The sequence below is a fragment of the Pomacea canaliculata genome, linkage group LG8, assembly GCF_003073045.1.
Source record: "Pomacea canaliculata isolate SZHN2017 linkage group LG8, ASM307304v1, whole genome shotgun sequence".
Classification (NCBI taxonomy): domain Eukaryota; kingdom Metazoa; phylum Mollusca; class Gastropoda; order Architaenioglossa; family Ampullariidae; genus Pomacea; species Pomacea canaliculata.
The window spans coordinates 20618336-20644865 of NC_037597.1; the positions used below are offsets into that span (position 1 = coordinate 20618336).

Consider the following 26530-nt stretch of genomic DNA (forward strand, 5'->3'; position numbering starts at 1 on the left):
ACTAATCGGACAATATGACCTGGTTTGGTCAAGTTTATTACTCCACACATCATGGATGATAAAAAGCGTGAGACAATGGTACTGCAGTTGTTAAAACACTCGCTTGTCACCACTGCAATGAGAGGCCCTGGGTTCAGATCTCGTCTCGGGACACTGTATGGGACACCTATTCGCAGGGCTGATGTCCGGGTTTTTTTGGGGGGGTATTACTGTTTCCCCCTTCTCACCCACAGAGTGCGATATCATCTCGAGGTGAAATCACTCTCCCCCCAAACCAACCAACTCGACGATGAAGGATTTAAAACTCCAGGAAACAGGATGTTTGAGATGTGAGCGCAAACTCATTGCAAATATGAGGCAGGCAAGGTACAGACAAGCAGATATATTCAAGCAAATAAACAATAAGGCATGAACACAGCATGTGTTCCCCATCGACTCCGTTGAACAACAAGTGATGCAGGTTTGGTCAACACGAACAGCACGCTCTCACTCTGTTCCCAACATGACAATCGATGCAAAGAGAACTCACTTTGTCCACCTGCAATTAAACGTAAGCAAGAACGATGTTTTCAAACACCAGGATGTCTTTAATTTAAAAATAATGGCAGAAGATCCGGCATCAAATGGCGAGAAGGATGAAAAAGGGAGTGGGTTGGGGGATCCGGTAAAATGAAAACAACGAAGGCGCGCGGAACACCAGCTTTGATGTAGTTATTTTTATATCTTGTTTTGTTGATCTGAAATGTACTAATGCGGGGCTTGGTGAGTTCAAGCCATTTCTGCTTGACAGAACGGAGAAGAAAAGGTCGATGTGCCGAACAAGATCCCCGATCTGGTTGGCTGGTTAACAAACAATACATTTCAATCAAAATTCGAACACATGTCAACATAAATAAACCAAACAAAAATTTTTAAGTTTAAACATACAATAGACTTCGATTTTAGCGAGTGTGAACTGCAGGTCAGGCTTAGTGTGACTCCTGCCATAACATCTGTTTTTAACTTTTCGACACCCTTTCCTCGCCTCCTTCCTCCTCAATCACCTGTATATCAAAGGTCGCCGGTGAAATATCCTCAGTGTACTCTCAGCACAGTTCTTGTACTGACACGCTGCACAAGCTAAAAAATGAAGTCGTATCTCCCCCTTGGGGTAGTTTTTCTCTTAGCTGCGAGATGGATTTCTGGCCAAGAACTGTTGCAAAATCCAGGTTTTGAATCCCTGACCGGCTGGGAGTGCTGGGACCCCGTGAACTGCTCTCTGTCGGATGAGCGCCATTCAGGCGAGCATGGTCTTGCGGTGACCAACAGGTAAGTGGCCAACTTCTTAATAAAATGAAAAATGTCAAAACGAGGACATGTTCGAGGAGCGAGAAACTTCCGACACTGTCTAGATAGATGAACTGACAAAGTGATAAAAGATTAGTTTAGTAATTTTATTGTAAACTTTTTCAACCGCTCCATTGAGCTCAGTACTGAAGATGGTGACTACATTTGTTAATTCCTACAGTTGAATCCATGACTCCAAATTATTATCTGTTATTTTATATTACGTAATGCTCTCTCTTGGAGAAAAACTTAAAGGTTTAACCGTTTGTATAGACAGCAGGACTGGCACGGTCCTACACAGTACATCCAAACAACCCCAGGTCACGTGTATGAGGTCAGCGGGTACATTAAGCTGCTGAATGGTGACGATCAGAATGGTGTGAGAGTCGACTTACAACTGGATATTGAATATACAGGTAAATGTGGGCCACTGTGTGTGTGTGTCCTTGTTCAGCTTTTTTATGGATGAACAGTTCTCTTGAAGTATTTATTTAAAGACGTTGCCAGTCCTTTTTAAAGTACAAAAGGTTAAATAAGAAGAACTCTTGTGTAATTTCAAAGTAAATGTATAACAGGGCAAAAGTACAGCACTCAAGATCTTTTCTTATGAAGCTAACTCAATGCATTCAGGATGTAACAAGCAAGACTGACTCAGTCACAAATATCTCTTTGTCACGTGTGAAGACTGTAGTGTCCTTTCTAGTATTTAGAACAGATACCTTTTATTTTATTGGTTTGTAAAAAGTTAAAGGTTGCGTTTGTGTCGGACGAACTGGTAATGGCTGTCTAGTCATGTTTATTGACACACCAGGTTTAGTCATCCAAATCAGTTTTCGTGACCCAATGTCGTTATCTGGACAAAACAAATACGGCACAGAAGATAACCTCAGACCAATTTTTGTCTTAGATGGAAGTCATGACTACAAGTCGGCAGCATCAAAGTCAAGGGTCAAGCCCTCTGATGGGTGGATCCAAGTTTTGGGAGCTTTCACTGCTCCCACCAAAGGTTTGATGTGTTTGAAATAACTGCTACTTATTTCTTAAACCCGAAATTGGACAAGTGTTTGACACACTTTGACGTGTTAGCAAAGTTTATTCTGTAAATCTTTAATTTTCTTCACTACGTAAAATAGAAAACAATCAATAAATGAGAAAAGAGTAAGTCATAATATACATAAACATATACATAAACTCACACATATTGTGTAGCAAAATGAGATTCCTCTTATACATAATGTTTACCTTCCCTGGCAGCCGTAACAAAGATACGAATCTACTACCAAGTGTCTGTGGCATCAGTCAACTACATCGTGGATGATGCCTCGATGGTGGAGATTAGTAATAGACAGAGGAGGGCGAGCTGCTGCGGAACGGAGGGTTCGAGTACATGGGCGACTGGGATTGCTGGGACCCTGTCGTCTGCACTCTGGTCAACGACAAGCACTCTGGACAACACTCTTTCCAGATCACAGCAAGGTAGGTCAGACAAGGTGCTGTCCAATGACCTTCTGAATAATTGGGTGGTCAAGAGTTGTTACAATAACAATGTGATCACTCTAGGTTTTTCTAATATTTCGTTTATTCATTTGCATGGTCGCTCAGGCAGCAGACCTGGATGGGTCCCTCCCAGTACGTCAACGTGACGGCCGGTCATGTTTATGCCGCCACTGGCTACGTCAAGCTGCTGAACGACAAAGAGGGACAGGTCACGGGTCAAAAGGTCGACATGGTAGTGGCCTTCACCTTCACGGGTAGGTACAAAAAGGTGTAGAGCCTTGGTAAATAGGTAACAACACGAACAAAGCTAAATATGCTCGCTTTCTGCAATAACAGTAAATTGTGTTATTCTAGGGAGGAGTACTTTCGCAATATGTTACTCCAGGCGTTTCTTGGATACCTGTATTAAAGTCAATCCTGTAATATGTTCCTACCTGCATTATGCTTCAGTATAATTATTCCTTTACAGACAATTCCAATGACTACGAAACAGCCGGGTCTCATTCGGGTGCCAAGGTGGCCGACGGGTGGATACGTGTGACTGGAAGCGTGAAGGCTCCTACTACCAAACGTAAGGGTCGGGTACATCTGTAGCTAGATGTAGTTAACGGGTAGCTGTGAAATTTAGAATAAAACTGTTGACAACACAAGGGACAAACACAAAACACTGAGTGACAAAACATGGGTGTGTTCTGCATTCAAACCATCAGCTACGCTCCAGTTGCTAAGATAAGAACACCGTTAAAACTTTCAAGGATGTGTCCTGCAGACAGGCCAGGATAACAGCATGTTAGAGAGTGTACGGGAGTTCGCGTTTGTCTGCGAGATGGTGAATCGAATCGAATATTTTATTGTGAAGGCCATCATCCCCTAACAAAATGGTGACATCACAATGACTTTGTATATTGCTAATGTACATAAAGATATACCGCAACGTGTAAATCCTATAAAAAATACAACTATAGATGTTTAGAGCCTCGGTATATTGTATAGTTGTCTATCAGAGCACATCTGTATGGCACTATCACATACTTAAAAATAAATAAAGATCTAGAAAGATAACAAACGAACAAGTTAATGTTTAGGCAATATTACAGGGAGTTGTAACCATTTTTACATAACAAACAAAAAATAGTCATAGCATATTTATAAGCTTGCAGATTTTACAGAGTGATATTTCGTAGTACTAATGCCTATAAAATGTAAAGCACTATGTTACTGCTGCAGTAACTAATGTTAATTTAAACATAGATAAATTTTTATAAAATTTAAAAAGTATATACTTCTCTCGAAGAACAGTATCGTGAAACACGTAAACATGAAATGAAGTTCTGTGTAATCTTTGCGAGATGGAGAGAGAGAGAAAGAGAAGGAGAGAAGGAAGGACTTGAGTTATGTGAGTATGTGAGGTCATTTAAGCCGATCGTTGGTGTTTGTGCAGCAATCAAGTCTGCGAGGTTTTACTTCCAAGGACCCGACCCCTCCATCAACTTCCTGGTGGACCAGGCTTCCCTCAAGGACCTCGGCGCTCCAGAGACAGCCATCATAAACTTCGACAACAGCATCGAGAAAATCCGCAAGAGTAACATCACCCTCAGGTAGAACAACATTGACACTAGGCAGTGATGTCGTGTCTCTCAAAATTCTCTTCTGATGCCATCTTTAGAGTTTAATTTGGCTTCAAACCATACTTCAGTCTAAAACTTTGGATGGTTTCTTTCAGGCTTTCAACCAGCAGTCACTTCAATTCTCACGATGTTACGATCCATGTGAGTAAACACAACTACTGCTGTTGCTATGTGTATTCACATCTCCCAATGTTCTTATCATTTACACGGTGATGACAACATTCATGTCATCACCAGCTCTAACGATGTTCATACAAGTTACACGAGGATAAGTGCATTCACATATCATCCTCATCGAGGTCGGTGTCGTTCATAGAGGTGAAAGTTGTAGTATGTTCCTCTTAATAAACTGCAAGGCTTGTTCGTCTGTTTAAGTTAAGTCCTCTTAATTTAGCAGCTTTAATTTATATTTGAATGTTCTAAAGTCATCATACCACATCCTTCATGTTTCAGCAGAACTATTACTCTCATAGAATGATGTTGCCTCTATTTTTGTTTTTGTTTGTTGTTGTGTTAATGTTTCGTTTGAGTCAACATCCTTTATTTTATTTTTTTCTTATCTTGCAGCTTGTACAGATGAACAAATCATTTCCATTTGGAACAGCTGTGGCTGCAGGCAAATACAACGACCCTCAGATGACCAAGTACCGAGACTTCATCCATGGTCACTTTAACTGGGCCGTTCCTGAAAATGCCCTCAAGTGGTATTCTATTGAGCCTAACCAGGTAATCACTTTTTCACCTGTCCCAATTAAGCAATCTTTGTTTGACTTACCACACACATATTTTAAGGTGTATTCTAGGTTATATTTTTTTAAGAAGTAAAGCTTTCAAGGAATGTAAACTCTAAAAACAAAATATCAACAGAAGACCTCAGACAAGTTATTGTTATTTTACTTTATAAACTCTCTCTCAAACATAGGTTGTGTTCAACATGACTGAGTTACTGTGGGATCAATAAGTAAAATTCCTTAGTTTTTCTCTGAATTCCAGGCAACCAATAATGAGAAAAATTTCTCTGCAGGGGCACAGAAACTTTAAACCTGCACTTGACCTGATCCATGGACTGAGAGCTCACGGGTAAACAAATATGTGAATGATTAATTCAAATACAATCCTTTTGAATATTTAACACTGCGAATTTTCGTTTATGTGCATAATTTATTTTTCAAGAACTATGTTTTATAAGTTCTCACTTGAAGCACAGATTCAGAGATCGATCTTCATTCTTTCTAAAAATATCCAAGTAGAAATATTAAGAGAAACTTCTATCAGTTTTCAATAGCTGTGAAGAAAGTCTTATTTTGAAATACAATTTTTAACACAAAATCTTGCTGATACCTCAAAAGAAATTGTGAAAGCATCTAGCAGACTGGTGACAGTATAGTTGTGTTGCAGACTCAAGGTTCGCGGACATAACCTGGTGTGGTCTGTGGACCAGTACGTTCAAAACTGGGTTCAGCAGCTGCCGCCAGATGAGCTGCGCGTCACGGTGAAGGCGCACATCGAGGACACCATGAACGTCACCAGAGGACTGTAAGGCCGTCACTGGGTGGAGTTATTTAACTAAGACTAATACAATGGAAGGTATAAAGGTTATCAGGTGTAGTTCTTTCAATCCAAAGTAATACGAGCAGTATAACAACCATCCTCAGTGAAATCCATTTTGGATTTCACTGAGGATGGTTGTTATACTGCTCATATTAATATACTACTGTTATACTGCTCATATTAATGCGATAACTGACTGCAGGCTAAAACACTGAGATGTGATCAACTTTTTCCAGTCTGGAACACTGGGATGTCAACAACGAGAACCTTCATGGTCAGTTTTTCCAAAACCGACTGAACGACACTGACTACAACCTCGAGTTGTTCCGTATTGCTCGTGCGGCGGACCCCAAGCCGAAGCTCTTCCTCAACGACTACAATGTGGTGGCTACGGCTACTCTACAGACGTGAGTGAACGATTGACTACACTGCAATAAGTCATACACACACCGGCTCCTACATGTGTAGGACAAACAATACCTTGATACCTCGAGCTCCTTAGGAGGGAAACAATACATGTCATTGTAACAGCATCAACTCTTTTGTAGGACTACCTTCACCAAGCACTGCAGTTCAAAGCCGCTGAAGTAGGGCTCTATGGACTTGGAGTACAGTGCCATTTCGGCGAGAACCAAGAACCAGACGGATTTCTCATCAAGGTAATTCTGGACAGGACAGTATATTTAATTATAGTTGTCCGTTTGTACAGAAAGTTAACAGATAAGTCAACAGCTCAAGAGATGAATGAAGCTGTTATACTTTAATAACGAAATTGGGTTTGTTCAGCAACGCTTGGACACACTGGCGGAGGCAGGGCTGCCCATCTGGGCCACGGAGTTGGATGTCGTGGCAGAAGATGCCAACAAGCGGGCTGACCTGTACGAGATCGCACTCAAGGCCTTCTATGCGCACCCCTCCGTTGAGGGCATCATGTTCTGGGGGTTCTGGGATCAGAGCCACTGGCGGGGAGAGAAAGCCTCGTTGGTAACGGGCTCAAATCTGGAGGTGAGAGAATTAATTACTAGAGAGAATATACACGTCTGCCATGTAATGTACACCAGCATGTCCACCACATAACCAAACAGTCTTTCTGTAGCGCCACGTATGACTTAAACGGCGCACTGATGGATGTGACATTATGTGACTCATTATTGACAGTTGAGACTGCTGTAATTGAAGCATTCGGGATGGATTACAGATTAGCTACATTAGAGATAATTAATTGCTTAATAATCAAGCTCGCTGTTCAGATTTTGTTTTTCTTTTCTGCCGTCCCCCTTTCCCCCCACTCAAACCTTCAAACAGCCGAATGCGGCCGGTCAACGTGTCCTTGACCTGTTTGAACGCCAGTGGATGACAGACAAACTTGTGGCCTTCAACACCACGAACCACGTGACTGTTCGCGGTTTCCAAGGAGACTACCAGCTTCACGTGCTTTATAAAGGTGAGGAACTGAAGAACCTGACGCAGAGCTTCACGCTGGGGAAGTCCGCTCACACCATCAACATCAACGTTCATTAGAAGCGCCCACTTGCATTTTTACCTACTTTTGTTTTTATAAATAATTTGTATCTTGTACCTACTTGTACCTTCTGAAAACGGAATAAAGATATTCTTGCCGGATGCACTCTGACAGCCTGACTGTTTCTTTCAAAGCAGCACTTGACTGGAGCGCGGATGGAGATGTCAGATCGTCTGCTGGTTACGTCGCGTTTAGTGAAGTTACCGATGCGTGCACATGCGTGAACACGCAGAAGACTCTTCAAGCAAAGAATAAACATCTTTACACTCATCACTGCACCTTTTTCGGGCAGCAATACCTGCACACGAGACCGCAAGACACGGGCAAAGGGAGATAATGGGATAACTGTGATAATTCTTTTAATATCTTCTCGCCATTTGCGTGTGTGTGTGTGGCATGCTTCGTAGTGTCATAGCCGCCAAACCCACCAATGGAGGATCAAAAATAAGAAACAATCAGACACAAACTTTACAAAATATTAATTTTATATGAGATAGTAAGGTATTAGAGGGGGAGAAAGTCCCGAAAAAAATAACGACCCCGACGAGACTCCAACTCGCAATCTTCTGATCCGAAGTCAGACGACGCCTTATCCATTAGGCCACGGAGCCACTGTGTTGTTTTAGACATTTTTTCTTTCTTTCTTTTCCTCTTTTTCTTTAGTAAAATTACGTTTATTTAAAAAATAAATGTATATTTGATCTGCTCGAACAAATTTAACACGAGTAAAATAATTAGTTAAAAGGTCGTCTCTCAAGAAGCTCTGGCTTTTGTGCTTATGTCGCGAAGTGCATTTAATTATTACTTTCATGTGTACTATGCTGGTTTTGTTTTCGAAGTAGTTTACAGTAGTTACTGTTCTTGGACAGGTGATAATTTAATGATGGCAATCCAGAATTACGCTCTTCATTGTACTTGAAGTATGCAGGGCAGTTCTCGCTTGTTCCCCCTTTTTTCCATCGTCTTTATCAGCGTCTTTATAACTGCACGTATTGTATCCAGGAGGGACAGGTTGGAGTTGCCCGTGTAACATGGCTTCCTTTATTGAAAGGATGTGACTAGTGATAAGTTTCCAGATTCTTTGGTACCGAGTAGTAATGGTCTGTTGCTTGAGCAGTTCGGCTGGAACGTTGCTAATAACGTCGGCGACTTCGCTCCCTTCAGACTGTGTACCGCTTTCTCAACGTCTGCCAAACAGGACTGATAGGTCTGCAGGCTCGCTGCTTGCAATCTTTTTGCTTTAGAGGACGTTGACGACTATCCTTAACTAGAATTCGAACAGGTCATAGCAACGGTTCGTGTTTCGTGTGTTTATAGAAAACACTGAATGATCGTTCGTTTGAAATGAGGGTTTATGGATGTGTCGTATGCAAACGACGCTCTTTCTGTTTGTTTGTGTGTAAAAATTGATTTGTTTTTTTTTTTCTTTTATTAAAAGTCTATGACCCCGTCACGCCGTGTGAAACTACCATCAAGATGAGGACAGAGTGAGTCACCGTCAGTCACCGTTACCAACCAAGGGAGACAAGCTAAAGGACACGAAGACATTCTGACCGGTAGTGGTGCATCGTAGGATGCGATAGAAGTTAGGAATTTGAACGTGTATAATTCTCCTTTAAAAATTTACAATGTGCTTTTTGAAAGCAACCAGTCTAGAAAAATGAACGTAAAAACGGGTAGGGCATGCGAGGGAGCTTATTTCTAGCACGAAACGTAGATGTTTATCACGGCACCACCTGCTATACCTCTACACTGGACTATATCCGTGCTTGATAGTAGAGGCCTAGCTTTTGATGGTAATAATCATCTTTATATCAGTAGTTCAAAGAGAGACTGGAGGCCCAATCTTTGATGGTGACAGCTGTCTTTATAGCAGTTGTTTGAATACAGCTTCAATAAGAAATCCTATCCGTCTGTTTTAAGATCTATGTCTCTGAGAGTTCTTTCTATAAGTTATGCGATGAAATATCGAGCAGTAAAGCATTTCATAGTTTAACGAGGTTTTTTTTTTTTTGTTTTTTTTTTGAAAGCTTCGGGAATTATTGTTGTCTTTATTGCATGAGACGTGTTTGAACACAAAGTGCTGGTTGAGCATTTGTGACTAGGTAAAGACTTGCTTCAGTCTTCAGTCTTTGACCGTGGAATCTGCTGCACGTTTTCATCATCATCATCATCATCATCATCATCATCATCATCATCATCATCATCATCATCATCATTTGCTTCAGTTTTCTTACAAACTGCAGAGGATCCCACAACCATATCCAAACAGTTGGCCACAACAGATGTGAGAGCAAGAGGTCGAATATCTTTCAAATCTGTAGCATTAGGCTTCTTTGGCACTGGCACAATTGTTAATGTGCGCCATAATCGGAGAACACTGAGAGCCAAGAGAAAGCTGGAAACTTGTGGTAACGACACCACCTAGCTGCCTAGCACACTCCTTTAGAATCTTGCCTCTCACGTGATCACGTCCACGCGCTTTACGTGGGTTAAACATGAGAGAGAATTCGGATGACATCGCCATCAAAGACTGTGACAGTGACTGCCGATAGTGAAGACCAGACATGATCTACTTCTGTATGAAGTATCGCAGGTCAAGACAAGCATGATAGGAGTTGTGGACAGTATGCAAACTTAGCTTTAGACCAGAGCAAGCTTGGCTGCGTGCTTAGAGATGCTGACGGGAATGTTTACGTAGAAGTTTTTAATTGTTCCTGTGAATATTACAGGCAAGATCATGCAGACGTTTTCAAAAGTAGTATAAAAAGAGAGAGATCAAGATGGAAGGTAGAATGGTACCATCTGTGTTTATAGCAGCAATTTAGAGATGAAGAGATGGAGGCCCTATCTTTAATGTTTTCAGATGTCCTTATAGCGGTATCTTCAAATACCAATTTCATTTTAAATCCCACCTGTATGTCTTTTGCCTTTTTATAGACCTTTTAGAAAAAACACACTATTAAGAATCTGGAATAAGAAGTTTTGAATTTGTATATGTGTGGTCTATTGTTGCTTTTACTGCAGGAATATGCATGAAGAGTATGGCAGGCATGTAGTGACCGCTGGTTACCATGGACACTGAACAATATAAATGCACTCTTACAACAGGCCTGGACGTCTGCTGATGCTGGCGCTTGCTGTCACAGTGAGAAACTCCAGTGTTGAAGTCGATGTACCACAGTTCCTAGAATTGTCATCCTGCAACAACGATATTCTTCAACTGTAGTTTGTGGCGCTTGGTATGTAGTCATTCTCTTTGCGAAAGAAAAGTCAGGATGACAAGATTATAAACTTTAATTTAATACTAGAACAAACCCTTTCTTGTGGGGCAGAGGTTTGGACACACACACACACACAGAGTGGAAGAGAGATCAAGTGACCATTTTTACCTACAACTGTAACATAATAGGCAAACGTTACGCTTTTTTTACATCTAGCTCCTGAGCTGAACAAAGGTAAAAGAAACACTACTACAAGAACGCGTTAAAAACAGGATTTTGTACCCTGATTTATTTGAAAACCTTGAAATGTGAGCATGGAGTCCCACCCTCCAGGCGAAGCCGAGCATCTAACTACCCTACTGACACAGCCATATATATATATACAGCAGTACATATGCACATACATACAACAATGCATATATACCGACATATAGCAAAACATATATAGTAACTTGCGGAATGTTAGGAAATGACTTCTAAACTAGTGTTTGTGTTCTTGTCAGTGATTATCCGATGGCAGTGTTCCTTTTTATTCAAAGTGAGTCTAGTTAATTAGTAATAACAATTAGTCTTGCTTCCTATTTAAGCCCCTGAAGACAGTTGACGGAGAATTTGTTTGTCGTCGCTGGATGCTGTGGTGATCATGACGAGGCTATTGCAGAGTTTAACTCTAGCTTTTCTTGGTAAGTGCTGTTAGCAGGTGAATTGACAAGTCTGCTTTGTCATGCGTGCGTGGAGGGGAAGAACCTGTGTGTGTGCCTGTGTGTGTGTGTGTCAGTGTGTGTGTGTGTGTACCTGTGTGTGTGTGCCTGTGTGTGTGTGTGGCTGGGAGTGTCCAGATTTGTCTAAAATAAATAATGTTTGCAGATCGCTTCTTGTGGTGGTTTAACACATGAATGTACAATCTTATTATTCGACAAAAAGACAGTTTATTAACATGGCGGAAAATATAAACGTAAACCGTCCTGTGCAATAGCAAAAAGCTGACCTACCTTAAAAACAAAGGACTTAGAGTTGAAAGTCATTATTTAAGGTTAGGCTTCGGGTTAATGTAAGGGGTGAGTGTATCGAATTGGCAAAGGAGATGATGTGATGTCCCTTGATTTCCGTAACTCCGCCATGTATTTCACTGGAGTTTAGTCTTCAACTTTTAATCAAAGTTTTTTTTTTTGTAGTTATGTTAGTTTCACTTAACGTGACAGACTTACACTTGTTAATAAGCAGTTCCATGAGTTTTTCTTCGTGACAATAGCTTTGTCTGTTTAGTTGTCGCCATCCACGTGGTGAGAGCTGCTCAGCGTATTGACGCCAGTGTCCATCTACAAGATGCTCTGTACAACCGACAGCTTCAGGTGGCCAATATGACGTCAGACATGTCCTCGCAGCAACGAAGAACACCAACATGGCTTCCCATGACGGAACTTGACGATGTGATGTCCTTAGGTCCCAACACGGCTTTGATAGTCACGACATCAGCGACCACAGTCCAGGGCACACATGTGCTGCGTTTCAAAGAGACCTTCAAAGGTTAATTATTTTGTATTTTATTGTTACATGTTGTCTTCTTCAAACAACGGCCAGACACAGTGAACCCTGCTTTTAATTGGAAGTGGCATCTACATCCTGAGTAACATGCTTCTACAAATAATAGTTTCTTTCATTATTTAAGGTCACATTTTGTACTTAAAGAAGTCTTTGTATTTACAGGAGAACCTGTTAACGATGCAGTCCTAACAGTATCAACAGACAGTACAGAGCAGTATGTGTATGACGCCAGTGGTACTCTGTATCGGGATATAGAGAAGGACACAGACGGCACAAGAAACATCGACAATGAGACCGCATTAAACATCTGTCTCAATGAGGCCATTAGAGATGACATCAGTGATGTTACGGTACGAATACAATATACACTCTGACTATCCACCATCATCATCGACATAAACACACCTTCTGTTCTGTCACGTTTTCATGAACAGCTCTCTCTCTCTCTCTCTCTCTCTCTTTATATCGCACTTACATTATTTTAAGCAACGAGCTTGTCTGGTTGAAACACAGAGGCAAATGAGATGATTTAAAAAATTTACAATGGCTATAACTATACTTAAATGCCATCAGCAGCGCTATCAAGTAGAATGTAATGTATACGTTGCACAGGATGATTGTTTACCTCCCTTCTCTAAGTGTTGTTTTGATAGCCAATGGTGTGAAGATGCTTACTCCTTTATGATGTAATGATTCTTTATATATGGTGTTGATATTGAAGATATTGATATATGAGCAGTCTGTGTGTGAGATATAGAGAGTAGCTATATTCACAAATGCTGCATTTTGAAGTGTATGTATGTGTGCACAGATTTTGAGAACAGCTTGTCTTGACATTGCATATTACTGGATTGTATGTACAGCAGTTCTTTTCGTAAATGCTTACAACCTTCTAAAGCTATGCTCTTAAAGTAATAATAAGCCAATCTGATACGGAAGTTAATGTGGCTATGTGTACATATTCTCAATTACTATTTTCGGTTGTAAAATAATGATGTTGCTGTATATTTTACATGACTGTATAAGTTTATACACTACAGTTTATGAAAATGTTAATGATGGTGGCTGTCGTTGTCCTGCTTGAAATCCTACTCAATAAAAATTGGAATCTTGGAAGTTTATGTCGCGGTCCACTGGCACAACGTTTCGCGACTGTCACCAATTCAGTGAAGTCTGGCTGTCCTGTGATCAGATCTTAGCTCGGTCACGATGTTTTTTTTCTGCATATGTTTCCTCTCTGTCTCGCTGCTATTGTAATCTGCACCCCGCTGTGCACTTCTTCCATAGCGTTTTATATTTATGGCTCTTATTGCTCATCTCTCCATATTTTAAACGTCACTGTCTACTATGATGTGAAAAAAGGATTCTAACTGAGGATATGGTTAAAACTTAGCGCTTTCAAACGGTTATTACTGATGTTGCTAATATATCTAATGTTTCAGATTGAGCCTCAAATATTCTTCGACAGTGAGAACCACGCCTACCCGGGGTATTTAGTGCAGTATCTTGTACTTGTGGAGTCCGAACAGCGCAGGCCAGCGTGCATTGTGGACGCACGTGACGGACGAGTTACTACGAGTTGGGACGCCCTCGGCACGTACAACGGATGCGTAGGCAATGGCACGGGAGGGAATCTCAAAATCGGCAGGATCCACTACGGGGAACTTCACAAATGCCTGGACGTACATCGTGTCAATAATACATGCTATACAGAAAACAGATACGTTAAAGTCATTCATAACAACGGATCGTACAATAAAAGGCGAATACACTATTACAACATCAGGAATGCCTCTTCTTACGACTGCGAGGAAGCCACAGACCAAATCAACGGCGCGTACTCACCCATCCTGGATGCTCTGTTTTACGGAACGACTGTCGGGAGAATGTTTGAGGACTGGTACAACACTACCCCGTTAGATGAACAGATAACAATCAGGGTACATGTAGGTGTAAATCTTGCAGAATCTTTCTGGACTGGTCAAGAAGTTCTGCTTGGTGACGGTAATGACACCTTGCATCCTTTGGTCAGCATAGAATCCATTGCACATGAGATCGGTCACGCGATAACAGAATATTCATCAAACCTCTTGTATTTTAACCAATGGGGGGCTATCAATGAGGCGTTTTCAGACATGATGGGGGAAACAGCTGAAGCATATCTTTCAAGGACAGACTGGCTTGTAGGTTTTACTACCGTAAAAAATGGACAGCCCCCACTGCGCTATTTCGAAAACCCCTCGGCTGACAACCACTCTATATCCCACGTTGATAACTTCACGGACAATCTCAATGTACACTATGGCAGCGGCGTGTACAGAAGGGTTTTCTATCTTCTTGTCCACGACTACCAGCAGTCCATCAAAGAAATCTTCGGAGTCTTTCTGCACGCCAACCGAATGTACTGGCATCACAGGTCTGACTACCACAGCGCTGCCTGTGACGTCATGAAGGCTGCCTACGATCTGGGTCAAGATGGCGCTCTCTTCCGCCGAGCTTTCGAAGAGGTTGGAATAGTCGTCTGTGACATACAAAATCATATCATGGGACTTCGAGATAGTAAGGTTTACGATGGCATCACGGTGGCCAGAAATGAGACTCCTACATTCCTCTACATGATCCCTTCGTATGTGTTCGACAACAGTGTGAGCGTCAACGCAAGCAGCTCCACTGGAGATGTGCACATAATCCTGACCAACAAGCGCTGGGATGTCGCCTATGAAGACCCGCAAGTATTAGCCGAGGGCGTCAATCTCGTCACAGCTCGAATCCAGAGTAACTTAACTGCTCTTCCTCTTTACATTACGTTAGCAAATGAGTTAAATGTTACTCTATATAACGTCACGCTTGAGGTGAATGCATTCTATATGTAGCACTTAGTCACAACGCTAAGCTATTCTTAATCATAGTGCAGTAAAAGCAAAGGAAAACCTCATAAATGACATAAATGAACATCTTGGGTCTTTAAGTAAGTTTACATTCTGCCACTAGCAACTTTACTAATTCAATATTTGGCAAAGAGTCATACAGTTTAGAAGATGACAAAGCTAAACTGTTATTAAACGCTATATACGAAGCATGCTTAAAGTATAACTATTCTCCGAACATTAGACCTGATTCATTTTATGAACTTGTAATGTTGTTTCTCTCTGCCTCACAACATTTGCTTATAGTGTTTCCTTCATTAAAGAAATTTTGTTCGTATTTTAAGCAATGCTTTGTTTATCAGTAGAAAATAAAGAGCAGAAAAAGTTTAGTTCTTGGATTTCATTGTCTGTACTGCTGATGTTTTACGAGTGTTACAAAGATGTATCTATGTTCTTTAAGTGGTATTGGTATCGGACTGGGGCACGTATAATTATTGTATGTCTTAGACGGGAAGTAACGATGACCGCGACGATGACGACTATCCTTCTGACGATGATAGAAGTCACTTATGACGGTTGTTGAGATGACTTCCCTGACAGGATTGAAGGTACGTCTGATGATTTTTGTGACGACTTTACTGAGGACAGTTTTTGACGATGAACGATTGGACTGTTAAAGTAATGTTCGAAGGAAGCTAGCCCCCCCCCCCCCAATTCCTGTCTTACAAATAATCTATGTAAAAACCATAAATATACAAAATGTCCACGCCACAACAACAGAGCAAAAGGAGGCTAACAACTACTCCACTCTCCCAACAGGTACACGGACCTTTTGCCGACCGGCGTTTCGCCGCCCGACGTTCGGCGCGGGGCACTTCATTTCGGCATTTCACGCGGGACCTTTAGCCGAAGTCAAGTGTGGGACGCCCCTTAGCTCACACATTTCTCTCGCCATTGTATCAATGCATCAGTGAACTCTCTCTCACTATCCCTCCTCATGTGAACCGTTAGCTCACACATTTCTCTCGCCATTGTATCAATGTTTTTTCTCAAAGCTGTTGCGCATAATCTGTGACAATCAAAGTGAACTGTCTGTGAAGTCTGTGTGTAAAATTTGTTTGAAATAAAGAATTATTGTGTAATCTAGTAGTTACTTTGATTCTTTGAGAAGAAAGTAAGCTCTCTCTCTCTCTCTCTCTTTGACATAATGCGGCGAAACGCCGGTCGTCAAAACGTCCGGCTCCGAAACGTCCGTCGGTGAAACGTCCAGCGGCGAAACGTCCAGTCGACAAAACGTCCGGCTCCGAAACGTCCGTCGGCGAAACGTCCGCACACGCTCCTAACATAGGTTCTCACTAACGCACACACAGAATTCTTCATCGCAGCTACTTTCACTCACACATTCAGCACATCTGCGTGTTGGTCAGAACATCATCGGCTGGTAAAACCTGCGGAAGGACTTGTCCCTCTACTCACCCAGCAGCTCGTGACGTGGGTCCTTCGGGCGCTCACAGAAGACTCCAGTCTGCGGACAGAGAAACAAACAAACCGTACCGCGTACAACGTCCTCTGTAATCTTTTTCTTTTTCGTCTGATGCCCAACAGAAAATCTCCATCGTCACCGCATGCGGCGATCACGTAAAAAAAAAAAAAAAGAAATTACGTAAAACGCGGTGATGTAAAAATTCCCCTTCTGCTACCTTCTCCTGCCTTCGCTTCTAAAGGTACCACGTGACACGCGCCGTACGTATAGTTGGTGTCGGCACAGGTCTCTAACAAGGCAAGATGGTGCAGACGTTACAATAAAGAGAAAATGCTCCAAAAAATAAGACAAGTAGTTAAGACACACAAACCAATCGAGAAACATAGGCGATGATGTCACGGATCCACGGATCGCAAGCACACACAAAACCTGTGTTTATTGACAACACCGAATGATCGTTTGTTTGAAATAAGTATTTATGGATAAGTCGTAAGCAAATGACGCTCTTTCTTGATTGATTGATTGATTGATTGATTGATTGATTGATTGATTGATTGATTGATTGATTTGTTGGGGTTTTTTTTTCTTTTATGAAAAGAGTATATGACCCCGTCACGCCGTGCGAAACTACCATCTAGATGAGGACAGAGTGAGTAGTTCGTCAGTCACCGTTACCAACCAAGGGAGACAAGCTAAAGGACACGAAGACATTCTGATCGGTAGCGGTGCATCGTAGGATGCGATTGAAGAGTTAGCAACTTCTAGATAGGAATTTGCATAATTCTCTCCAAAACATTTTATAATGTATTTGTTGAAAGCAATCAGTCTAGAAAAATCAACGTTAAAACAAGGATAGGGTATGCGAGGGAGCTTATTTCTAGCACGAAACGTAGATGTTTATCCAGGCATGTGGTAGTCAGTATCTGTTATCACTCTACACTGAACTATATATGTGCTAGACTTCATCATGTGTATTTACTTCATACCTGACTTTGCTGCTTACTTGAACCCCATGCTTGACCTTAGTTTCTACATTTAAATAACCATGATAGTTTCTTGCATGCAGGTCAGGGTAGGATAGGAAGGTGTTAACTTTCAACACCGGAAAGCGAAAAGATGATAAACTGTGACCAATGTTAGGTTTTTGCCTAACACTAGGGGTTACAAAGGAAAAGAAGACCTATCAATAATGTAAAAGAAATTAGAAAATAATATCAAATAATTGCAATGCCGAAAAAGAGATGGAGTGCATATACCTGGAAAAAATATTCTGTAGTGGATTTCGTATCAAGCAAACGTGGTTTACATGTAAATCATTGATTCTTCATCGAATAATATGCATTTAAAGGCTATTGCGATTCAATTCTTCTCTCTTTAGAAGCATGAATAGTCTTTTATTTTTTGTAATATTACTGTTTTGTGTTGGACAGCTACACTGGAGACGTGCACATCATCCTCACCAACAAGGACAGGTATGTCGACGATGAAGACCCGCAAATGTTAGCCGAGGGCATCAACCCCGTCACATCTGAAATTGAAAGCAACGTGACTGCTCTCCCAATCTTTGATGGTGACAGCTGTCTTTATAGCAGTTGTTTGAATACAGCTTCAATAAGAAATCCTATCCATCTGTCTTAAGATCTATGTCTCTGAGAGTTCTTTCTATAAGGTATGTGATGAAATATCGAGCAGTAAAGCATTTCATAGTTTAACGAGATTTTTTCAGCTTCGGGAATTATTGTTGTCTTTATTGCATGAGACGTGTATGAACACAAAGTAATGATTGAACATTTGTGAATAGGTAAAGACTTGCTTCAGTCTTCTTGACCATGGAATCTGCTGCACTTTATTATTATTATTATCATCGTCGTCGTCGTTGTTGTTATCGTCGTCGTCGTCGTTGTTGTTGTATCTATGTTTAGGATCTGAAAATCGTTCCATTCATTGTTGTTGTTGTTGTTGTTGTTGTTGTTGTTGTTGTTTGTTGTTGTTGTTGTTGTTGTTGTTGTTAATCGGGAGACACTGAGAGAGTTCAGAGAAAGCTGGAAACTTGTGGTAACAGCACCATCTAGCTGCCTAGCACACTGCTTTAGAACCTTGCCTCTCACGTGATCAGGTCCACGCGCTTTACGTGGGTTAAACATGAGAGAGAGAATTCGGATGACATCGCCATCACAGACTGTGACAGTGACTGCCGATAGTGAAGACCAGACATGATGTACTTCTGTATGAAGTATCGCAGGTCAAGACAAGCATGATCACAGTTGTGGACAGTATGCAAACTTAGCTTTAGACCAGAGCAAGCTTGGCTGCGTGCTTTCTTAGAGATGCTGACGGGAATGTTCACGTAGAAGTTTTTGATTGTTCCTGTGGATATTACAGGCAAGATCATGCACACATGTTTTCAAAAGTAGTATAAAAAGAGAGAGATCAAGATGGAAGGTTGAATGGTACCATCTGTGTTTATAGCAGCAATTTAGAGATGAAGAGATGGAGGTAGACTGGTACCATCAGTGTTTTATAGCAGCAATTTAGAGATGAAGAGATGGAGGTAGACTGGTACCATCTGTGTTTATAGCAGCAATTTAGAGATGAAGAGATGGAGGACCTATCTTTAATGTTTTCAGATGTCTTTATAGCGGTAGTTTCAAGTACCACTTCCATTTTAAATACCACCTGTATGTCATTTGATGGTATTTTATAGACCTTTTAGAAAAAAAAACACTAATAAGGATCCGGAATAAGAAGTTTTGAATTTGTGTGTGTGATCTATTGCTGTTTTTATTGCAGGAAAATGCACGCTGGTTACCATGAACACTGAACAATATAAATGCACTCTACAACAGGCCTGGACGTCTGCTGATGCTGGAGCTTGCTGTCACAGTGAGAAACTCCAGTGTTGAAGTCGATGTACCACAGTGCAAAGCTTTCCTCTTCCTATAATTGTCATCCTGCAACAACAATATTCTTCAATTGTAGTTTGTGGCGCTTGGTATGTAGTCATTCTCTTTGCAAAAAAAGTCAGGATAACAAGATTGTAAACTTTAATTTAATACTAGAACAAACCCTTTTTGTGGTGCAGAGGTTTAGTGCTTGAAATGTGATTTTTCACAAAATAAACAAACAAACACACAGAGTGGAAGAAGATAACAAAAAATGACCATTTTTATCTACAACTGAAGCATAATAGGCAAACGTTACGCTTTTTTACATCTAGCCCTTGAGCTGAAGAAAGGTAAACGAAACACTACTATAAAAAGGCGTTAAAAAACAGACAGGATTTTGTACCCTGATTAATTAGTAATAACAATTAGTAATTCTGCCTATTTAAGCCCCTGAAGACAGTTGACGGAGGATTTGTTTCTCACCGCTGGATGCTGTGGTGATCATGACGAGGCTATTGCAGAGTTTAACTCTAGTTTTTCTTGGTAAGTGCTGTTAGCAGGTGAATTGACAAGTCTGCTTTGTCATGCGTGCGTGGAGACGAAGAACATGTGTCTGTGTACCTGTGTCTCAGTGTGTGTGTATACCTGTGGGTGTGTGTGTCTAGGAGTGTCCAGAGTTTTTATTTCTTTAGTTATAATAGTTTCACTTAACGTGACAGACTTACACTTGTTAATAAGCAGTTCCATGAGTTTTTCTTCGTGACAATAGCTTTGTCTGTTTAGTTGTCGCCATCCACGTGGTGAGAGCTGCTCAGCGTATTGACGCCAATGTCCATCTACACGATGCTCTGCACAACCGGCAGCTTCAGGTGGCCAATATGACGTCAGACATGTCCTCGCAGCAACGAACAACACCAACATGGCTTCCCATGACGGAACTTGACGATGTGATGTCCTTAGGTCCCAACTCCGCTTTGATGGTCATGACATCAGCAACTACAGTCCATGGCACACATGTGCTGCGTTTCAAAGAGACCTTCAAAGGTTAATTATTTTGTATTTTATTTATTGTTACATGTTGTCTTCCTCAAACAACGGCCAGACACAGTGAACCCTGCTTTTAATTGGAAGTGGCACCTACATCCTGAGTAACATGCTTCTACAAATAATAGTTTCTTTCATTATTTAAGGTCACATTTTGTACTTAAAGAAGTCTTTGTATTTACAGGAGAGCCTGTTAACGATGCAGTCCTAACGGTATCAACAGACAGTACAGAGCAGTATGTGTATGACGCCAGTGGTACTCTGTATCGGGATATAGAGAATGACACAGACGGCACAAGAAACATCGACAATGAGACCGCATTAAACATCTGTCTCAATGAGGCTATTAGAGATGACATCAGTGATGTTACGGTACGAATACAATATACACTCTGACTATCCACCATCATCATCGACATAAACACACCTTCTGTTCTGTCACGTTTATATGAACAGCTCTCTCTCTCTCTTTATATAAATTCTTTGGGGGTTCCAGGGACCCCTTCTTCAGATTTTTAAGGGGTCCCTGTTCTTCGCCCAAATTTGAAGGGGACCCCATTGACGAAAATCGAAGGGGTCCTCCGAACTTTTAATGCGTACTGTACGCAATTTTTTGCGTAAGCAGAAGCCCTGGGAAGTTAATGTGGCTATGTGTACATAATCTCAATTACTATTATCGGTTGTAAAATAATGATGTTGCTGTATATTTTACATGACTGTATAAGATTATTTTCCACACTACAGTATATGAAAATGTAAAATAATGATGGTTGCTGTTGTTGTCCTGCTTGAAATCCTAATCAATAAAAAATTGGAATCTTGGAAGTTTACCTCGCGGTCCACTGGCATAACGGTTAGCGACTGTCACCAATTCAGTGAAGTCTAGCTGTCCTGTGATCAGATCTGAGCTCGGGCACGCTGTTTTTTTTCTGCATATGTTTCCTCTCTGTCTCGCTGCTATTGTAATCTGCACCCCGCTGTGCACTTCTTCCATAGCGTTTTATATTTATGGCTCTTATTGCTCATCTCTCCATATTTTAAATGTCACTATCTACTTTGATGTGAAAAAAGGATTCTAACTGAGGATCTGGTTAAAACTTAGCGCTTTCAAACGGTTATTACTGATGTTGCTAATATATCTAATGTTTCAGATTGAGCCTCAAATATTCTTCGACAGTGAGAACCACGCCTACCCGGGGTATTTAGTGCAGTATCTTGTACTTGTGGAGTCCGAACAGCGCCGGCCAGCGTGCATTGTGGACGCACGTGACGGACGGGTTACTACGAGTTGGGACGCCCTCGGCACGTACAACGGATGCGTAGGAAATGGCACGGGAGGGAATCTCAAAATCGGCAGGATCCACTACGGGGAACTTCACAAATGCCTGGACGTACATCGTGTCAATAATACATGCTATACAGAAAACAGATACGTTAAAGTCATTGATAACAAAGGATTGTTGAATCAAAGGCGATCACAGCCCTACAACTTCAGTGATGCCGCTTCTTACGACTGCGAGGAAGCCACAGACGAAATCAACGGCGCGTACTCACCCATGTTGGATGCTCTGTTTTACGGAACGACTGTCGCGAAATGTTTGAGGACTGGTACAACACTACCCCGCTAGATGGACAGATAACCATCAGGGTACATGCAGGTGTGAATTTATCTCGCGCGTTCTGGACTGGTAGAGAAATTATGCTTGGTGACGGCGATGAAAAAATTCATCCTTTGGTCAGCATAGATGTCGTGGGACATGAGGTCGGTCACGGGGTAACAGAAAAATCTTCAAGCCTCTTGTACTATAACCAATGGGGAGCTATCAATGAGGCGTTTTCGGACATGATGGGAGAAACATCCGAAGCATATCTTTCAAGACCAGACTGGCTTGTAGGTTTTGATATCACAAAAGAAGGATACCCTCCACGTCGCTATTTCGAAAACCCCTCGGCTGACAACCACTCTATATCCCACGTTGATAACTTCACGGACGATCTCAATGCACACTATGGCAGCGGTGTGTACAACCGGGTTTTCTATCTTCTTGTTCACGAATACCAGCAGTCCATCAAGGAAATCTTCGGAGTCTTTCTGCACGCCAACCGAATGTACTGGCATCAACTGTCTAACTACCACAGCGCTGCCTGTGACGTCATGAAGGCTGCCTACGATCTGGGTCAAAATGGCGCTCTCTTCCGCCGTGCTTTCAAAGAGGTCGGAATAGACGTCTGTGACATACAAAATCATATCATGGGACTTCGAGAGAGTAAGCTTTATGATGGCATCACGGTGGCCAGAAATGAATCTCCTACATTCCTCTACATGTTCCCTCCGTATATGCTCGACACCGGTGTGAACGTCAGCGCAAGCAGCTCCACTGGAGATGTGCACATCATCCTGACCAACAAGCGCTGGGGTGTCGCCAACGATGAAGATCCGCAAGTATTAGCCGAGGGCGTCAATGTCGTCACAGCTCAAATCCAGAGTAACTTAACTACTCTTCCTCTTTACATTACGTTAGCAAATGAGTTAAATGTTACTCTATATAACGTCACGCTTCGGGCGCAAGCATTCTGGACATATAACTAATTCACAACGCTAAGCTATTCTTTATCATACTGCAGTAAAAGGAAAAGGAAAACCCCAAAAGAAGTACACGAAGATTACATAAATAAACATCTTGGGTCTTTAAGTAAGTTTACATTCTGCCACTAGCAACTTTACTAATTCAATATTTGGCAAAGAGTCATGCAGTTTAGAAGATGACAAAGCTAAACTGTTATTAAACGCTATATACGCAGCATGCTTAAAGTATAGCTATTCTCCGAACATTCGACCTGATTAATTGTATGATTTTGATTTTGTAATGCATGCTCTCTCTGTCTCTCTCTCTCTCTCTCTCTCTCTCTCTCTCTCTCTCTCTCTCACACACACACACACACAACGTTTGCTTATACTGTTTCCTTCCTTAGAGAAATTTGGTTCTACACTGTAACCTACTGTATTTTGATCGTAAAGAAGTTTTCAAGGCTAAAACAATACGTATTTTAAGCAATGCTTTGTTTATCAGTAGAAAATAAAGAGCAGAAAAAGTTGAGTTCTTGGTTTTCATTGTCTGTACTGCTGATGTTTTACGAGTGTTACAAAGTCGTATCTATGTTCTTTAAGTGGTATTGGTATCGGACTGGGGCACGTATAATTATTGTATGTCTTAGACGGGAAGTAACGATGACCGCGACGATGACGACTATCCTTCTGACGATGATAGAAGTCACTTCTGACGGTTGTTGAGATGACTTCCCTGACAGGATTGAAGGTATGTCTGGTGATTATTGTGACGACTTTACTGAGGACAGTTTTTGACGATGAACGATTGGACTTTTAAAGGAATGTTCGAAGGAAGCTAGCCCCCACCGTTCCTGTCTTACAAATAATCTATGTTAAAAACCATAAATATACAAAATGTCCACGCCACAACAACAGAGCAAAAGGGGGCTAACAACTACCCTGTTACGACTGTGACGGTTAGACAGATAACAAATGAAGAAGAGAACAAGTTAGTTGAAGATACTATTCTCCGATCTCCGTCTGTCGCAACTTGGCTCGTTAAAAGAAATCTAGAAATCTGCGGTGTCAAACTTTACGGTAGCAAAGTCACTACAGTCACCGTTGAACAGAAAATAAAAACACTTTATTTAATACTTATACAGCAGTTCACACTGTAATATATACTACGCGTTGACCACTCAAACGTTGAAAACAATACAACAGGCTGACAGCCACACAGGCTAACTACCGCTTCGTACTTCCAACTCACGAAGGGTGCTAAATTCCCGAATATTCGACCACACAGGTCTACTACAGCGTCGTACTTCCGACTTAAGAAAGAGTACTAAAACTCCCCAATATTCGACCACTGCCACATGAAATGTTCACTCATCTGTATACGTTACACCACTTTTCCAGATACCTCGGACTTACACTCGCTCTCCTGTTGTTCATGGATCCTTCTAGATCAGGGGTGGGCAATTAATTTTGGACAATGTAGTTAACTCAGTTTTTCTATATGTATATATACTGCGTGGATGGCGTTTGCCCATTCTAGATGCTAAAGTACAAAAAAAAAAAAAAAAAAAAAAAAAAATGACGTAGTACGCCTGTCGTCAACACCGCTACTTCCGCCAAGGTCACATACCTTTGCCGGCGGCCTCGCACAGACAAAACATTAAATTCGTAACATACCCCCCTCTACCAACATAGGTTCTGACTAACGCACACACAAAATTCTTCCTCGCAGCTACTTTCACTCACACATTCCGCACATCTGCGTGTTGGTCAAAAGCCATCGGCTGGTAAAACCTGCGGAAGGACTTGTCCCTCTACTCACCCAGCAGCTCGTGACGTGGGTCCTTCTGTCGCTCACAGAAGACTCCGCTCTGCGGACAGAGAAACAAACAACCGCTTCGCGTACAATGTCGTCTGCGTTCTTTTTCTTTTTCGTCTGCTACCCAACAGAAAATCTCCATCGTCACCGCACGCGGCGATCACGTAAAAAAAAAAAGAAATTACATAAAACGCGGTGATGTAAAAATTCCCCTTCTGTTACCTTCTCCTGCCTTTGCTCTAAAGCGTAACACGTGACACGCGCCGTACGTATAGTTGGTGTCGGCACAGGTCTCTAACAAGGCAAGATGGTGCAGACGTTACAATAAAGAGAAAATGCTCCAGAAAAATAAGACAAGTAGTTAAGACACACAAACCAATCGAGAAACATAGGCGATGATGTCACGGATCCACAAATCGCAAGCACACACAAAACCTGGTGTTTATTGACAACACTGAATGATCGTTTGTTTGAAATGTGGGTTTATGGATGTGTCTTTTTTTCTTTTATGAAAAGAGTCTATGACCCCGTCACGCCGTGCGAAACTACCATCTAGATGAGGACAGAGTGAGTAGTTCGTCAGTCACCGTTACCAACCAAAGGGAGACAAGCTAAAGGACACGAAAACATTCTGATCGGTAGTGGTGCATCGTAGAATGCGATTGAAGAGTTAGCAACTTCTAGATAGCAATTTGCATAATTCTCTCCAAAACATTTTACAATGTATTTGTTGAAAGCAATCAGTCTAGAAAAATCAACGTTAAAACAAGGATAGGGTATGCGAGGGAGCTTATTTCTAGCACGAAACGTAGATGTTTATCCAGGCATGTGGTAGTCAGTATCTGTTATCTCTCTACACTGAACTATATCCGTGCTAGACTTCATCATGTGTATTTACTTCATACCTGACTTTGCTGCTTACTTGACCCCATTTTTGACCTTAGTTTCTACATTTAAATAACCATGATAGTTTCTTGCATGCAGGTCAGGTAGGATAGGAACTTTCAACACCGGAAAGCGAAAAGATGATAAACTGTGACCAATGTTAGGTTTTTGCCTAACATTAGGGGTTACAAAGGAAAAGAAGACCTATCAATAATGTAAAAGAAGTTAGAAAATAATATATCAAATAATGGCAATCCCGTAAAAGAGATGGAGTGCATATACCTGGAAAAAAATATTCTATACTGGATTTCGTATCAAGCAAACGTGGTTTACATGTAAATCTTTGATTCTTCATCGAATAATATACATTTAAAGGCTATCTGCGATTCAATTCTTCTCTCTTTAGAAGCATGAATAGTCTTTTATTTTTTGTAATATTACTGTTTTGTGTTGGACAGCTACACTGGAGACGTGCACATCATCCTGACCAACAAGGACAGGTATGTCGACGCTGAAGACCCGCAAATATTAGCCGAGGGCATCAACCCCGTCACACCTGAAATTGAAAGCAACGTGACTGCTCTCCCTGTTTACATTAAGTTAGCAAATGAGTTAAATGTTACTCTAACTAACGTCACGCTCCAGGTGTATGCATTCTGACCCTAGCACTTAGTCACGAAGCTCAGCT

The 26530-nt window shown here is 41.4% G+C and overlaps 4 protein-coding genes and 1 long non-coding RNA gene across 5 annotated transcripts; 4 read left to right on the forward strand and 1 right to left on the reverse strand.

The window, feature by feature from the left end:
• Window positions 1-808: 808 nt before the first annotated feature.
• Window positions 809-7629, forward strand: LOC112571293 (endo-1,4-beta-xylanase A-like). Its single transcript, XM_025250187.1, is given in 15 exon segments — window positions 809-1308; window positions 1600-1742; window positions 2234-2332; window positions 2581-2802; window positions 2929-3077; window positions 3293-3394; window positions 4265-4421; window positions 4547-4592; window positions 5019-5177; window positions 5476-5531; window positions 5850-5987; window positions 6239-6413; window positions 6551-6661; window positions 6789-7007; window positions 7308-7629. Coding segments are annotated over 12 exon segments (1617 nt in total). The 5' UTR covers window positions 809-1308; window positions 1600-1742; window positions 2234-2332; window positions 2581-2713; the 3' UTR covers window positions 7524-7629.
• Window positions 7630-10587: 2958 nt separating this feature from the next.
• Window positions 10588-16989, reverse strand: LOC112571111. Its single transcript, XR_003100753.1, has 3 exons — window positions 16637-16989; window positions 11957-12250; window positions 10588-10725 (listed from the first exon to the last, which is right to left on the reverse strand). It is a non-coding gene; the product is annotated as an uncharacterized LOC112571111 (long non-coding RNA).
• Window positions 10639-15951, forward strand: LOC112571109 (elastase-like). Its single transcript, XM_025249920.1, has 5 exons — window positions 10639-10766; window positions 11336-11431; window positions 12015-12275; window positions 12456-12643; window positions 13736-15951. The coding sequence occupies exons 2-5, from the start codon at window positions 11392-11394 to the stop codon at window positions 15164-15166; spliced, it is 1920 nt and encodes a 639-aa protein (XP_025105705.1). The 5' UTR covers window positions 10639-10766; window positions 11336-11391; the 3' UTR covers window positions 15167-15951.
• Window positions 16990-19500: 2511 nt separating the features above from the next.
• Window positions 19501-24583, forward strand: LOC112571110 (virulence metalloprotease-like). The gene is made up of 5 exons (XM_025249922.1): window positions 19501-19635; window positions 19976-20071; window positions 20312-20572; window positions 20757-20944; window positions 21724-24583. The coding sequence occupies exons 2-5, from the start codon at window positions 20032-20034 to the stop codon at window positions 22198-22200; spliced, it is 966 nt and encodes a 321-aa protein (XP_025105707.1). The 5' UTR covers window positions 19501-19635; window positions 19976-20031; the 3' UTR covers window positions 22201-24583.
• LOC112570433 (elastase-like) lies at window positions 22272-23162 on the forward strand. Its single transcript, XM_025248846.1, has one exon. It carries the CDS (start codon window positions 22272-22274, stop codon window positions 23160-23162), a length of 891 nt encoding a protein of 296 aa, XP_025104631.1.
• Window positions 24584-26530: the final 1947 nt, after the last annotated feature.